Source organism: Ammodytes marinus (genome assembly GCF_949987685.1).
Source record: "Ammodytes marinus genome assembly, chromosome: 18".
In the NCBI taxonomy this organism is placed as follows: Eukaryota; Metazoa; Chordata; class Actinopteri; order Uranoscopiformes; family Ammodytidae; genus Ammodytes; species Ammodytes marinus.
In genome coordinates, this window is record NC_137222.1 from 13,515,035 (window position 1) to 13,532,877 (window position 17,843).

At 40.8% G+C, this 17,843-nt stretch overlaps 1 protein-coding gene across 1 annotated transcript; it reads right to left on the reverse strand.

Annotated features, from left to right (window-relative positions):
* Positions 1-1,292: 1,292 nt before the first annotated feature.
* Positions 1,293-16,767, reverse strand: lhx6a (LIM homeobox 6a; the record flags this gene model as incomplete). Its single annotated transcript, XM_080046421.1, has 9 exons — positions 1,293-1,375; positions 1,897-2,071; positions 2,313-2,408; positions 2,567-2,667; positions 3,110-3,330; positions 12,803-12,924; positions 15,193-15,378; positions 15,719-15,793; positions 16,690-16,767. 9 exons carry the CDS (start codon positions 16,765-16,767, stop codon positions 1,293-1,295), a joined length of 1,137 nt encoding a protein of 378 aa, XP_079902547.1.
* Positions 16,768-17,843: the final 1,076 nt, after the last annotated feature.

Genomic DNA, 17,843 nt, shown 5'->3' on the forward strand with positions numbered 1-17,843 from the left:
ACACACACACACACAAGCACACATACACACACATACATACAACCCCAGTCTGTTTCATATTGTCAATATTGTACCAATACACCAACACTCCCACTCCTTGTACGGAAGACACTCACACAAGAAATTATAAATTAGTGACAATACAATTATTTGGAAATATAAAAAACGTGTAACTTACAACATGTCATATTTTGTAGGAATGTATAGTTTGAGTCCCTCTGTTTACCAGTCCATTTAAAGAAACAGGACAGTATTTGTTGCGACTTCAAATCTGTTAGCTCCTGCTTCTAATATTACAGCCATAATTTAATAACACACTAGCCCAAACGCTGTTTTTCCTTCATGATACAAGGTCGTCTGGAGACATGTTTTAGCATTTTCTTCAAGTAGAAGATTTTGAATTCCTGGTAATTTGTTCAACACCATACATTTTTTTTAGGCACCCAAATCTTTTGTAGATTTTGCGTCAACATCTACAGTTTATTTTTAATTATTTAAAAGATAAGGCACACAATATTTTCATTCAAAATTCTAATTCTACACGTCATTTCAGTGGAAAATTCACCCACATGTTTTAACTGGGATGTTTCGGATTTATTTTTTAAATGACATAAAGTCAGTATGTCCCAGAGAACATATTTCAAGAGTCAACATATTTAATTTACATGTAGGTTTCCTTCATGGTCGCTTAGAGAGAAAAACAAAAATGGAGGGAGTCTTACCTCTAATGTGGTCTATTGTGTGTGCCTGGCACTTGGGCCACAATGACAGTTCCCTTCTTAAAACTTTTGCCTCTTTGTTTATCTTCAGTATTGTGACGGCACTCGAGAGGCTTCAGTCCTGCTTCCTTGGTCAGTTTCATCCCTTTCAAAACCCCCTCCTCCGCCTTCCAGTCTGAGGGTCTGATGAGTAGAGAGTGGAGGATGCTGTACATGTGAAGCCAAATGGGTCCTTTAGGTGGCTTAAAACACAGTCAGTGAGTTCCTTCTAACGATAAAATGATTCACGCTCATTTTTTCGACAGAGTGGCTGCAAATGGGGATAATTCCTGTCCTTAGAAAGAGGGATGGAAAAAAAAACATAAGGACGGATGTATCTTAGTTTTTTCCCCAATTTCTTCTGTTTCTTCTTGTATTTTTTTCCGAGTGGGCCTGGATCCTTTAAGATATTTATTTTTTCTCCGAGATGACTCCTTCGTGACCTCGCTGTCTGTAGACGTCAGTGATGGGAGATCAAGAGGGTTAGGATCCGGATGTCTTGGGGTTCATTGGGGGTCATAGTATAGTGGAGCGCTAACGGCTGAGGGGGAGCTGGGGCAGCGACATGGCCTGGTGAGGGAGCCCCTGATGAGAGGTCAGCATGGAGAAGGGGTGACCTGGAGAGTGCAGAGGGAACACATAGGAAGGATTTGAATCATGAAATACACCTTACAGTCTCTTTAAAGTTGCACTGCGCAGTTTTAGGAAAAGGGAGATTTGTTTACATTTCAGACATCACAGAGCCTGCAGTTAGTTAACATAACATATTTCCTCTACATATTATTATTAAGTATTTAATTATTATATCATCATAACTCAAAACAAAAATTATTTTGATAATAATAATGTAGGACTACAATATGTTTGTGAACAAAACTATGGGCCGGCTGCTGGAAGCAACAACAGTAATATAGTATCTTTTAAGGTATAGCTTTTCTAACTTCAAACAGTGTTCCAGGGATACATTTTTCCTGTGTGAGGAAAGTTTATTTATTTAGTTATGAAAATATATTTTAGAAACTGTTAATTTTTCTGACACACCCAAAGTTACATAGTGCACCTTAAAAATGTTCTAACTAAGAGCTGAAAGTTTTATGTGCCTATTTGCCCGCACAGAAGTAGTACACTTTTCACTCACTGTCGATGTAGCCGTGAAGGGCTACCATGCGCGCCCGCTCTGGACTGCCAAAGGGAGAGTAATGCAGCTCATCGGGCAGGGACGAGGGTATCCTGGACTGGAGATGACCTTGGGGGGGCCCACTGTGCTGGGGTGTGTGCTTTTTGTGTCTTGCTCTGCAGTTTTGAAACCACACCTATGAAGACGCAATGTAACCAGACATCATGTAGCTATATTATATATTATATTATATATATATTATAACAGTACAAAGGACAACAAATTATAAATTACAGGCAATACTGCAAAAATACACTATGAGTTGGCTTAGCTGAACACTTTATTATAATGCTATTACAGGCGGCTACCACTGTACCATATTGGTGAGAAAAATAATTGTGTTAACAGAAGAGTTTGGATTGTTGGGTGCTGCTGACCTGTATTACTCTCCTACTGAGGCCGGTCATGTCGGCTAGCTTCTGTAGCGTCTGGGCGTCTGGGTTGTTGTCCTGGGCAAACTGGGCCTGCATGATCTGCAATGTGGGAACAACACATTAGGATAAACAAATGAAATGCTGCTGAAATCAGATTATGATGAGATTGCTGTGCGCACTTACATAATAGGCTGCACATTTTATTTAAAAAGAAGTTGGTTTTCAAGGTTGAGATTGATGCAATGTGTGTTTCTGACCTGTAGCTGTTCTGCAGTGAAGGACGTCCGCGCCCTTTTGGCCGGTTTGGGTTGACTGTCTTGTTCCGTTGGTACTGCTCCTTCTAACGTGATACCATTTCCTGTGAAAAACATAACGGAAGGCACATGAGATGACAGACACATGTGATGTGAAAATGTGAAATGACCACCATAGCCCCCGGTAAATGTAGTTGTGATCAAAATGTTACAGTCTTGAGTCCTTAATGTAACACGACGACCTAACTTAATCAGTATGTGGGCTTACATCAGAACTACAGAGAAATCAAAAAAGAGAGCTTTCCAGGAATTTGGAATCACCAATAATATCAAAATTAGTGATATAAGAAATGATGAATTGTAAAAAGGTGATTGATGCAGTCAAAACAATATCAAATGTATGAATAACTATGTATATGCTGATTCAGAATAAACCTCTAGATTTGGGAGGGCTGTTGAGCAAATATCTGGCCAATAGACGGCCACAGAGCAAAGCAAATCCATGCAGCACATCTGCCAAAACCACCATGCATGCCATGCGCTCACCACTCTCTGCCGCTCGTTTGAGGTTCTCCACCATGGTGTCGTAGTGGATCCTACACAAGACCTTCTCCTCCACCAGGCCAAACTCTTCTCCCGTGGACAGTTGCCTCTTACACGAGTAGCACGCAAAACACGCCAAGTGGTACGCATTTCCCCGTGCTCGGCGCACCCAGTCGCTGGCGAATATCTGCCGCCCACAGCGGGCACACTTAGTACCAAACCTACTGTGAGGGAGAGAGAGAAAAAAGGGAAACAGAGGCAGAGGAGGAGAAAACAAAAGGAGGAATTAGTGATTTGTTGATGGGGGAAAAAGCAACATTTTGGTATAGGGAACAATTGCAGCGGTGGATGATCTTTTAAACGTTAACTCAAGGCCACTTCCAAATAGTACACACACACACAAAGGGCTATGAAGTGAAAAGTTGACCTCTTATTTGATAATATTTTGAAAGAGCTAAAAAAAATTTAAACTTGAAGTTTTGGCAGAACTCAGAAGGGTTTAACGAAAAACCCTTGGAGGGGAAAGGAGGATATGGCCTCCAGAAAAGTGCCCAGACTGCGGCTGCAAGCCGAGCCTTGAACGCAAACAAACCAACACCTGCAATTTCCTGGCTGATGCATGAAGGCCCTGACATGTACACGCATACACACACACACACACACACACCAGGGGAACACACAGACGCACATGTAGATCGGGGTGGCGTCACACACAGTGGAAGATGAAGGAGAGACTCGGATGACATCACTTTAGATCGCCCGCTGTAACTGATAGCAACAGTGAGGTCAGGCGGCATATAAACCCAAACCACCTGACTTACTGTTCTGAATAGGTGGGTGGCGTGGGGGGAAGCTGAGGGACACAGACGTAGACGATGAAAGATAAGGACAGAGGGGTAAGTGAAAATGATTTTTTTTAAGTCAGCAAATGCTTTGATACAATCCCCCATGAGCTCAAAGCAAGATATGGTTGTCTGAAATACACTTCGCCTCGTCATTTGAAAGGTTTTAATGGGATTGAGGAAAAGAATGAGACAAAAAGAAGGTTCGAGCAGAGACTGGGTGATGAATCCCATAGATTTCATTGCCATGCCCTAACATTCATAGTAATATATTGTACATGGGTGAGGTGAAGGCTGATACATCAGCTAATCCTATGAAAAGACCGAAAGCAATAGTGCTTAAGACACTCTATCAAAATGTATTGACTTCACTCAACCCTGTCGGTGACCTAAAAAAAAGGGTCACAAATACATAGTTTCATCTTCTTTGGAAAAAACTGTGTGGTTTTCCCACAACAGCAGCATGGCACTGTCATTGCAAACCAACAATGCATTTGATGGGGGACTATTTTCAGCTGTGGATGAATACAGGTTTGGTGTTTTTGCAAGTAGGATATGTACAGCAGCAGGACTCTCAACACAAGCTCCACTGCACCTTTTTTTGTACGGCTCATCGATGTGATTTGAATGGTTTTGAACAGACAAAAACAATGGAGGTCAACAGTAGAGAGTACTAATCTATACACTAAGAAAACTGTATTACTCTTTTGTTGGGTCTTTTAATGGGATTTGTTGAAAATAACTAACCCTAACCAAATATATAGGGTTCACTGAGCAGCTGGCATCCACCAAAAATCTCCTCTTTTTTAAAATATTATACAAATTTCCTGTTTCACACCACACTCGAAATACATTAAGCTCCTCGTTTACATAGCACATCAGGGGTTTAATGGTTGTAAAACGCTCTGGGTTTGAGAAGGTTATGGTTGGGTTAAGAGCCATTGTTGAGGGTCAGCACTGCAGCTGCCAATTCTGGTGAAGGAGGCAGGATTTCTTAACAGCCATGGAGAAAGCACTGCCTCAAGGGTAAATAAAACTGGGGGGTCAAAAGGAATAACAGCAAACTGTACAGTCTTGTTTAAGCTAAAATTAGAACCTCTTCTATTGGTTGCTGTTGGACTGTTCCGTAAAGCAGGTTCAGACACGGATATTGGGTGTTCATGGCTAATTTCTGAACGTTAATAAATGCAGCCACTTTTTCTTTTCCTCTGCTTTAAAGGGGGAGTCAGCAATTCTGAAGAAAGCTTGTTGTCAAAATGAGTGGATATCTCCTCACGGCCCGCTACCTGTCCGTACCGTGTGTGCGCTATCAAATGTTCTAGTGTTAATACACAGCCTAGGCTCTGTAAACGGGCCTTTGGTTACATAACCGTTTTCAGAGCCTATAGCTTTACAGAACCCCAGCTTTTTTTGTTCAGCACCCACAAGTTACGGACAGGGAGGATATTCACAGATTTTGACAAAAAGTGATTTTGTCAACAAATGTTCTCCAGAATAGCTCAGCATATTAACCCACCTTTCAGCAAAGGGAGCAGAGATTAAGTCCAACAACTTGTGTAAGCATGGCCTCACAAATACCAGGCAAATTCAAAGAGCAGTCTACAGTTGAAAGGTATGAAGGAGGGCAAGTACTGGTGGGGGCATGATGAAAAGAACAGACATGGAGAGAGAGGAAGTAAAGTGGCTGATGGAAATGGCAAAGTGGAGAGCACCAATGGCAGCGAGAGAGCAGGGCGACAGAGAGCACGAGGGCTGCCAAGTGAGTGGGTTTGGCAGTGCATCAGTGCACTCCAGTCCACTCTATCTGGGATGAAAGCATACTATAATCCTGCCATCTCACAAACTCGTACCCCCCTCCTCCTCATGCACATAGGCTCAATGGCCAGTAGGTTCATTTCCCTGCATGTAATGTAGTATGGTAGAGAATATGTATAGGGTCACCATTAAAACTGCTTCTGTTTGAGGATCTGTCCCTATATTCTGCATCTGTGTCTGCCTTCCTACTGTAGCTTTTATTATAATCGCTGTCGAGTAAACTTTATTCTATTAAAAAACAATGTTGTCCAAATAAAAAACAGAGCATCTGCATTTTCCCAGGTCTGGTTCCCCTCATAACAAACAAATTCAGTTGAGCATTAGAGCGCTGAAACCACTAAAGGGGGGAAAAAAAGTCCTTGTGGTGACCATGGAATAAATGTAGCTGGCATAGCACTTACAGAGGGGGCTTAAGTTGTCACAGATATGTGCAACTTAACTAACGAAAAAAAAACTCAAAACATTCTCATAACCCCATAAAGCCATTCCGGAGACAAATGGACTCCCCAGCTTATACTGCTGCTCTGCAACCTAGCCTACATATCGTTTGGGATTGTTATGGAGAATTCCAAGGCTGCTCCTACACAGTCCAGAGGAAAAAACATTGTGGAAGACTTGCGGCAAATCCGGCATGACAGCTTGTCAGTTTCATGCTCTGAGACAGAACCCAGAAAAGCTGCAAATCATCCCTTGTTTTAACCCCCTACCCCTCCTCCTCCATCTTCATCTCTTTGGACCCCTCCCTCATTCAACCCTCCTCTTTTTTTCTTCTTTTTTTCTGTTTCTAGTTTTGTCTTTGTACCAAAAACCTGGTGTTTATTTTGGAGCAATGTCAGTCCTCTCCCCCCCCCCCCTTATATCACTTGCAAGAGGGAAAATCGTAGGCCTACACCGCAAAACTCCCCCACCCCCAGACCTCTCTTATTTGCTGCACTTTTTTCGTCTAATCTTTACTTCTTTTTACAGTAATTCACCTGCTGCTGAAGTAGGGGGCTTGAGAAGGTACATGTTTTTTGGATTATACTTCTGATGTGCTGCGAGAATACTCTAATCTCTATTAGATTTGTCCTAAGAGAGTTGTCGTTTGACTGTAGGCTACATGCGGTTCGTCCTAGGCCCTTCAAAATGGGAATCTAAGATGGGGAAAAAGAGAGGGAAATTGATCTAATTACTTAGCAGACAACTTCTTTTAACAGATTGAACACATTATCGGGCTTGAGCATATTAACCCGTGCAAAAAAATAAAACCTTGACTTTTTTCTCTCTCTGCGTTCCTTGAGCCTGCTGTAACTGTGAACCCAGTTTTTTTTGTAAAAGCCAAACTGATTAACATATTGTATTTGCCTGATTTAACTGAGCAGTCTTTATCTAAATGTGTAGGACTGTGTGTGACATGTCTTATTATCATTTTCATTCAGGCAGTTCTCAGAATAAAACTCAAATCACTCTCTCTCGTGTTTGTTGCTATGGAGACCTAATCAGCTAACCAGAGGTGGGTTGATGACTAATTATTATCACAATACACACACACACACACACGCACATGCATGCACAAGCACACATCTCACCCACAAAGTTCCCCCTACATACATGGACTCTGGTTACACTGTCAGTATGTATCCCAGGGTGCCCCTGATTAGTGCAGCAATGCAACTTCCTGTGTGGCCTGCAGATCACGGACCAGGATGAGGTTTCTACGGAGCGGGGCGAGGGAGGCGAGGGGGGTCAGAGGAGGAGGCTGATAAAGAAATGGTTTCGCATTTGTGTGTGTGTGTGTGTGTGTGTGTGTGTGTGTGTGTGTGTGTGTGTGTGTGTGTGTGTGTGTGTGTGTGTGTGTGTGTGTGTGTGTGTGTGTGTGTGAAGAGAGAGAGAGCAAGTCCCTGAGGCCTGACTTGGGTTTGAGAGGCACAGCATGGACTCTGTCCTGCCCTCCCCGCCCCCCTATCCCGACACACACACACACACACACGTGTATATGGAGGGAAACCCACTCTGATTTCCTGCTATTACGCCCCATTAGAGCAGCTGTCAGTCCAAAGCCAGATGAGAGGCTGACACAGATGAGGGAATATCTCCAGAGGTTTGAAACCGGCCCAGAGGATCTGGACTCCTGGCGGTGTTTAGCCTAGTTAGAAACTGGCCTAAACCCAGATTACAGTTTATATTTACAAGAGGTAACCATTGAACAGGGCCCAGTTCTGCAGAAAAGCTCCACTGTTACCTAAAAGGAAAATCTAATCTAAACCTACAAATATTATTATGAGATCAGAAACACTTGGCCCAGGAGCTACAGCCTTAGTTTGTAAAATGTCTGACCTGCTCTTGACCTTCAGTATATCCAGACTATTAAAACAAATGTATTACCATTCCACTCTTTAGAGTCAACCGAAGTGTGCAGTTATTCCACTGCCGTGTTTTTTGTGTGCCTAAAAAGGCCTTGAACCTTCGAAACTAGTTATACATTTGTAGTTGTGCATCATGTAAGCAGTCAAAAGTGTTGATGTATGAAACTAAATGCATCAAAATCCTGTTGTTTGTAGCCTACCGTTCATCAAAAATAAATGACCATTCGAACAAATGGATAAATGAATCTATAGATTTAAATGTAGCTGTTAGTAGGGGAGAACGGGGTAATTTGTCACACGGGTAGGTTGTCACAATCGTTATATCTCGGAACCAGAAGGCACTGTCTGTTAAATTTTGGTATGTAAATATCCACAACTGGGATTAGAGGTCACCTACATAGTCTTCCTTGGAGTTAGACTGCTGCATTTGAGGTGAGAGGACTGTTAGTGTTTTTCATGTCAAATTGAAAATATTTAGCTCCTCAGTATTTTTCTTCTAGGCTTTTACACAATGGGTTTATAACAAAACACTTGTTACCCTAAAAAAGTGTGAAGGGTAAGCTATAGTTTAGATTACTTTTAGCAAGCTAATTAGTTGTCAGATGGTTGTTGGCCTTGATGCTAGCAATAAATTCCAGTTGGGGTTGGTCGTCACATTTTTTGGGGGGTTGGTTGTCACATGTTATCCAAACGGTGCAGCCAGGAAAGGAACCCAATAACAAAAGAAAATGTCAAGCTGTATCCTCACTGACACCCCAGAGAAGGAGAGAATTGAGCAGGAAAGGCAGCTAGCATGCAAAAGAGAAAAAGGGCAACAAAATCAAAACGACCCAGTGCATCCCAAACTAGACCAGTTGCCAAGGCTACTGCTAGTGCACTCCACCCCAGCTGGGGAAGAAGAAACAGAAGAGAAAGAGACAGGAGGATTAATCTTCATCAGATGACGAGGATAGTTTGTGTTTGGTTTGTATGGAAACGTTCTCCAGCACCCGTCCAGGGGAGGTAAGGGAGAAGTGTTGTATGTGCAACCAGTGGGCACACAATCTCTGCTTAGTTAGAGTGAGCAGACCCTACATTTGCCATCACTGTAACTCAGATAGTGAATGTGTGTATCCTAGTTGAGTAGGTTATTATTGTTAGACCTATTTGTTTTGTTCTTTATGTTGTTACATACAGTAGGTTGGTCTTAATATGGATTTCCTTTTTGTTAATTCCTTGCTCATTTTGTGTTAAGATGCATAAAGTTATGTAGGCCTATTTTTCAACTTGACAATGAAATTAAACTTTCAAATGTAGTTCTGCTTTCTTGCCTTCTTTTTAAGATTTTTCCCATAAAGATAACATTGTGACAAACAACCCCATAGTGTGTGACAACCGACCCCTTGATGGGGTTGGTTGTCACAATGTGTTAGAGTGTCTTTGATGATACATTTCCTCTTTATTACAATAAGTTAGAAAAAGTGAGGGTTTCACATTTCAAGCCAACAATTCTCACTAGAGTAAAAAGTGTGCCCCGGTCTCCCCTATATAAGTATTTACTACACTAAAGCCCCTGCATTTTCCTGGAGTCTGAAGCTAAATTGCTACCCCACTAATAAGCTCAATAGGTTTACCTCACAGACTGCATATTTATATATTGTATTATCTTCTTATATTAATATTATTATATTATTATTTATTTTTTCCTCCTCCATTATAATAAGATATGCCCTTATTTACGTAGTATTACAAATTGAATTACTAAGACGCTGGAGCGTCACAGTGTGTTTTTAAATTACAGCAAACAGGTAAGAGAGTGGGTAAATTAGCTTCAGCCAAGCTAGCTTGAGTTAGACGGAGGTAGCTGCAGTTTGGATCTGTCTTGTAGTAGTCCCTGCACATTTTACATGTTGTTTTGCAAATGAGGCATGTTAATGGCTTGATCATGTCAATTTTGTAAAACTTTGGTCGCTGTCGACTAAATTTGAACCAAATATGTTCGTACTGCATTTTGGATATGAATGGCAAAGACAGGCTAAAGCCGAAACTGTGTCAGCAAAAAAGGTTTGAATGTGAAGCTGTACGTTTTTTTGTTTCTGCAATTATTTTCTCTAATAACAAGTAGCCAAATGGAGCCATACTTAGATCAATAGTAGAAAACAATACGCTGCTTTGCTTTACCTTTCAAAATGTATGCAGGTACCAATACAGGTAAGCCGTATGCCTACACTGTGGAACATCTAATCCTGGTGGGTCAACAACTAGTGTGAACACATACTAAGTATCGCTTCTATATTCAGACATGGTTTTTGATCACAATCACTGCACTTTATATAATTACGGTGTAGGATTTCTCTGATTAGAATATAATACATGACGCAGTGACAGCTATGTACATCTGTTCCCTTTTTTTATAATGCTCTGACACATTTTAAATCCACTCTCTATGCACATTTAAAACTGGCCCAGACAGTCCGGGGGAGCAGTGTGAGGCCAAGAGGTTAATGGTGAAGGAGCTTTTAAATGGAGACGGGTCAGGTAAAATATTATTATGATGTGGTAGAGCAAACATAAAAATCTCCATTTTGTGCAAAAGAAAAAAACACAGAGCAAAATGATTGGCATCTGCTAGACGTACATAAATAAACAGAGTTCTCAGTGTGTGTTTCTGTGTGCGTGCAAGTGTGTGTATACTTTCTTTTGAGCTGTGAAAGGAAGCAATGTGTACAGTGAATCCATTCTAATATGTGCATGTAAATGTCCCTTATTTATGTTTTCATATTTAGACTTGTGTACGTGTGTAAGTGGGCACATATTTTCCTGAGTGTGTGTGTGTTTTTAGTTTGGATAGGAGTCACATTCAGATCAGAAACATGCTGACCAGGCACTCGGGGCTGTCTAATTGCTGGTCTGGAGGCCTGAGGGGTCTGGGGTGGAGGACGACTAATTGCTGGTGATTATAAACCTCAGAGCGGTGGCTTGGTGTCCAGTTTCGATCAGACAAACACCAAAGCTCACTCGCAGCATCGGGCACTCACACATGTGAACACAAACACACACACACACACACACACACACACACACACACACACAAGCTGTGCACCAACGGGCAATACATACACCGGCTTCAGGCTATGGCACACCATTTACCTACGTATATGCTGTTGCTGGTGTGAACCCCATTTAACCTCAGATACCACACACACACACATACGTGGTCAAAAAATGTGAATAAAAATCTATGAGTTCAAACACCAGTTAAGCAAGACTTATTCCCCCCTACATGTAAACACAGGGAAAATGTAAGCAGCTAATTGTCAATTCTTCCTTGAATTATGTATAAATCATTGAAGGTGATTTATGTGAATTAAGGTGTGTCAGATAAGTGAAACATTTTGAAGGTCAATTCTTGTTGCTGAATAAACAAACTTTCCTCACAGGAAAATGGGACCCCTGAAACACAATTTGAAGTTAGAAAGCTACCTTAAAAGTTATTGTTTCACTGTTGTTGTTTACAGCAGCAGGGCCCACAGTTTTGTTTACAAGTTCATATTCTTACTGGTACCAGGTGCCTTAAAATAATTGTAATAGTTTTGATTTATGGTGATATAATTATTCAATACTAAGAATAACATAGAAAACGTGTTTTTAAACTAACTGCAGACTCTGAAAATGTTCAAATCAGCCTCCCCTGAAAGTGCATAGTGCACCTTTAAAGGGACTCTTTCTCTGTCTCTCTGCCAACATGGCATTGTTCTCAAATTGTTTGTAGATGTTTCACAATTTAGTTTCGTTATTTGTTTTGCACTAGAGTCTGAAGACTTATTTTTATTTTACTTTGGGTGATTATGATGAACTCCACGTTATAGATGACGCACAGTAGAAATAGAATAGAATATCAAAATAATTGAAGCCTAAATCTCTGTGTTGTGTGAGTTTCCATGCACTTAGCGCTCTGTTTGCATATGAGGGACTGACTAAACTCAGATAGCCACACACTCAAACGGGCATATCCGGCGATTTCCGCTTGTTTTTACATGTCCCTCTTGCAGATGATAAACAGCCAACGCGCGCTTCGTGGCACGTGGTGTACATACAATGAGTTGTGGCTGCTCTTTTTTCTTGCGTGATAGTTTATTATTAGGCGGCCTATATTGGAATACATAATATTATGTCCGGGCCAAATAAAAACAGATCCAGGATCTGTCTGATGCGACATGGCCCACGAGGAATGAATGACAACAAAAATCTCATTTCATTGCGCCGTTTAAAATGGTAAATTATCTGAATTGAAATTTGAATTCCCCAAAAACATAGGCTACATTATCTCCATAATACCCCTTTTTAGTAAGCCTATAAATATATAATTATAAATAAAACACAAACATTTAATCTAGCAGGCTAGACATTATTTTGCAGCAAGGCCTAGAGTGGATATGTTATGTTTTGAATAGCCATAACAAAACTGCGGATCTTTCAGCTGAGCACTGTAGTTAAGGACTTTTATTTTGTTACAGCCTTTGAGAGTTTTTGAAAAGGTTTTTCAAGAACCCATGAGGCAACCCGCATCATTCTCAAAGGAAGAGTGTGTATGAGAGAGAGAGAGAGAGAGAGAGAGAGAGAGAGAGAGAGAGAGAGAGAGTAGAGGGGAGGGAGGCTTGGTGTTGGCAGAGCAGACACTATATTTTGAAAACACGGTCATAAACTTACCCTACCTGAAATAATCCATTTTACAGAAGATCTCTTTGTTTTTGATGTAGCAGCTGCTGTGCTGACGCAGCGACGTCCTGCAGACTGAGCACTCCAGACAGCGCACGTGCCAGATCAGGTTGTTCACCTGCGAAGAGACAACGTCCGTGTCAAACACACACACACAAACACATTTACTATCTATGACAAACACACACACAAAATCACACATGCGCACTGATGACAACGCTATACTACACAGTGTCTGTGTTGTTGATAAATGGATTTGTCACACTTGTAGGCCTACGCGTTTTAAAATGACTTACATTTGAAATGATATTCAATAACACTTTAAGAACATGATATTTATCATTACCTCATGCTTACAAAACTATAGGTATGTATAATTTCCACATTTAACAGTGATGCATAATACTGGCCTGTATATGTTTATTATTATGTTTGTCACTATGGTAACATTTCATTCTCAATAAAGGATATTGGACTTTTAGTACTTTGTGGCCTAACTGTGACATTATACTGTATATACTTTGGTGCAGGAAAGTTGTGTTTCTTTAGCCTAATAAAACTAAATTTTTACCTAGACTCGTTTTTTTTTTGTCTCAGGAGAACACCCACTTAAATCCTACAAAGAATAAGTGATTAAAATGGTTCCAAAAATGAATGCTTAGAAACAGTGGAACCTGAAACAGCCTATTTGGGCCCTTACTAACGTGCACTTTCAGTATGTTCGTTCAACTGAAATGTAAAAAGAAAACATTTTCAGGCGTGGAAAACAAGTGGCCATTCTGTAATATGAAAGGATATATATCAGTGTAAATGTTTATCATCTCGATGAGTTTTTGTCTAAAAAAATATTCTTCATGAAAATTAAAATGGGCATTTTAGGCTACTGGCGAGAGATCACAGGGGCTGTCTTTATAAAATAAACAGAAAAGGTCCAGATAATGTAATCGAGATCTCGTTACAGTGTGTGCTCCGTTAATTTGATAAAACGTGATTTTGATCAAAGTGAAGCTTATGACCATTGTGCTGCTCAATGAGCTGCATATAAAAAACATTCAAGACTTTTGATTTTAAAAACATCATTTCGGTAATATGGACCATCATTTATCGTAGGTTAACCTTTTTAGGATTATACTGATTTATTTACATAGCCTACATTTATTTACAGCACCGGCCAGAGTGAAATTTGTGGGCACGACAATTTACACATTATTTTTAAACAAGACAGGATAACAACCAAAAGATTATAATTAAAAGATTATAAATAAAAGACATGCTATTTTAATGTATTTTGTAAGAGCATATTGCCTATAGTGTATGATCAACGTGGTCTATTTTATTTAGACCTATTTATTTTTTATTCATAGTTTCCATACTATTTTACAATATTTTGTTTCAGTCAGCTGTACAAAACAGTTCAAACCACACTTCCAGATAATATCCTAATAGGCCTGAACATGAAACAACAATAAAAAAATAAAATGTCTAATTATGAACCATGAACATATTGTATACCCTGTATATATATTTTGCTTCAATTAATTATTCTGAATAAAATAGCATAACTTTCACAGTAGGCTATTTCTCGTCCAAACAGTGTTTTCCCTTTTTCTTATCTGCAGAGCAAAACAGAGTCAATGGACTAATAATGATCTTCACACTTCCTGACAAGCGCACCCATTCGCGAGCGAGACAAGACTGCTTTGGTTTGGAAGCACGCGAGCCCACGCGTATTTTGACACTGACGCTGTTAAACAAGTAACAATACCAAAACATCCACGTTGGGACCCAGAGCTCGTCTGACGCTGTGTTTTTTGATTCCTAACATTTTTGTCGTTCAGATCATTTCGGGTAAATGCAGAACAATCAACTAGCCTAAGTGTTTATGTTGTAACTGCATATAAGTATAGGCCTAAAGGCGATTAAAACATTCAAAATAAATGTATTACAATGTTAATCTGTTGTCACAAGTGATTTTTATTAATTAATTTATTATTATTATGATATTATTATTAAAACTATATTATAGCATAGCTGGTAGGCCTAGTTATGGGTGACATACTTCTTTTTATGTATTCTAAGGGTCTCATCTCTCTCTGCCGGTTTCTCTCTCGTAGAGTGTAGCCTAAATGCAGCAGCAGACCTGTCCAAAACAAAACAGGACCAGGGTCAACATGGCACCCTCCTTCACTCGCCTATATTCGTCCTATGTGTAGAAAAAAAGTAGTTGCTGTCTGTCCATGTTAATTCCGTTTCAAGCGTAAAAATAAAAACCATGAAAACATAGTGAACAACCCAAGCATAACACTATAGATATAAGATAATAATTCCAGCCTGATTTAGTCGAATTAAGGCCAGGGTGCATGTTCGCGCGGTTGGCCTCTCTCACCTTCAGTAAATATCTGTCCAGGATCTCCTGCCCACAGCTGGCGCACACGTTCTTGCCGGTGGAGGGCACCGAGCTGACGGTGGAGATCGGCGAGCACACGGAGGGAGTGGACGGAGAGCCGGGGGACGAGTGAGTGTCCTCCCGCTCCATGGTGGTGGACCGCTGGGATTCTCCGTCCGAGTGAGACTGCAAGGGGACATCAGCAGCAAAAGCTCAGAAACACATATAATATTCCTCATCCCCACACACACACATACACACCCACACACATACACCCACAAACAAACACACACTGCCAGTTTTCCAGATGCATGTCGCCATCTCATGATGTACTAGGCTAATTTGTTGCAATGCGCGCATTTGTAACAAATAAAAAATAAAAATATATGTAAGCCTATTTGCATGAATCCTTACTATAAATCCATATTGGAAACAGACGAGCCAATCGGTCAACAGCGAGCAATAGGCGAACTGAAAGATCCAGACATTTTTCCAAAAGCATACATTTAGGCAATAAAGCTCTCACCATTGGCGTGTGTTTAGAGTCCACGCCGCAGCGCAATAAAGCTCCCGGTGTACCCTGATGCTCGGCGGAGATCACCTACAAAACAACGTTCAGTGAACGGCAAGTCTTCATCACTTTCCCCGTCTCATCGTCAGCTGAGAAAATCCACGGGAGACATTTGCAGACAGCTCTCCAAGGCTACTCCTATATATAAGTAAGTCCTGACAATAAACCCCCGGTTGAAACTGCGTTAAAAGGGCCCTCGCAACAAAAGCCACATTTTAATGAAGCTATTTCAATTTGGATTGATTTTTCCCTTCCCCTTAACCCATGCCTCTCGGAATAATAGTATTTCCTTCGCAATCCAGGACAAGAGAGTGGACGGGTGGGGGGGACAACTACCTGTAATTACAAATAGCTTGAAACGCTGTGGATAAGAGGGACCCGGAGTGTCAATTTCAACTGTCAATCAGCAAACGGCAACGGGTCACCCAAAGAATTGCAAATTTGATTTTTAATGGCTGTAATTAAAATCCAATTCTTCTCGGGCGAATTGGCAAACGCTCGAGAGGCTCGCGGACCGCAAATCACGCTATTCATAACAGAGAGAGAGGCGCGTGCCTCTTCACAGCGGCTGGCGCGTGCAGCTGATCTCAGTACACAAGCAGTGATTCTTATGACATCACAGATGGGAGACAAAACAAAACTCACGCATGATGCTGCGGGCTGCAAAAAAACTGCACATTTCTGCGTCGTACGGCAGGTATATAAGTCCACTGAACGTTCAAGGAGGAAGTTGGGTACATTAAAAAATGATTTAACATGGAGGCTACTTATTGCGTCGTTATAGGCTACCACATATCAATAGTTGTACGTCATCACATCAAAAAGCTTATTCAGCCTTAGCCAAAAAGTAAAGGCCCATATATGGCGCATAGGTTATACGTCTCCAATTTGACTTCTACGCACAGCTGTTTCCAAAGTGTCAGTACCTGCTTCGTGGGAATCCCTTCGGACAGAATCTTGTTTCCCTCTGAGAGAGGGGACAAAACCTCATTTTTCCAGTACATGAACCCCCTGGAGTCTCACAGCGTATATAGGCAACAGTGTCTCCAAATTCGGTGCGTAGGATCAGGAGAAGATTTGGCGATGGTCGTCAAAACTTGTACCATCCGTACCGTGCATGGATTCGAGTGTGTCTCTCTCTCTCTTTGAGTCGCTGCTGTGCGCCACTGACACAAACTGCAAAAGTTATGAAGAGGCGAGGAGCTCCGTAGAGAGAGAGAGAGAGCGAGCTAGAGAGAGCCTTATTTGGAACAGAAATGTTTCTTCTTTTCCTCGTGTCCCCCTTCTCTCCACTTTATGCTATATGGGAAGACTAAAGGAAGTGAATCAATTTGAGGGGTTGGCAGCAGCTTTTAGTCCAAGGCTTTCATAGGTGCGGGCGAGAGACTGCAGGGGCTGCGAAGTCGACGAGAGCGCAACAAGCCGAGTCTCCGTAGTGAAAGTTTGTGCGGCTCTCTGGCCTGCCTGCCTTATAGTTAAAGAAGGGGGAGGGCGAGGAAAGAGTTGAATATGCGTGAGAAGGGTGGACACAGTTGGAACAGTTATGACAGAAACTTACTCAAACTCTGCTGGAGTGTGTTTGATATCTCAGGTATTTCTAGCGGCAGCCAGAGAAAGGGGGGAAACTAAATTCCAAGTGTGAAATTAGAGTTATTGATATAATTGCCATTTATCTGTCAGAAATATACGAGCAGAGTTCAGTATATGCTGTAACGCAATAATTAACGTTTAAAGGCTATACTGTGAGATTTAAAATAAACTTTTTTTATAGAAAATTAATGCCTCAAAATAGTACGAAAATCTTAATGCATTTATTCAAATTCCAAAGTTTGGTCCACGCTTCCATGTTTTTTAATGCTTATTTTCGTCATGGTTTAATTTTTTATATATATATTAAAAAGCTTTTTCTTTGTTTTCGTTGTAACAATAAAGCAATTTAAAAATATAAAATGAAGGTGAAATGTTTGGTTAACAATTTTTGTGTAATTGTATATCAGGGCAGAAAAATAGCTATAAAAAGATTATCATGGATTTAACAATTAAAAAGACAGGTTTGTATTTTAATCCATGTGGAAAAGTC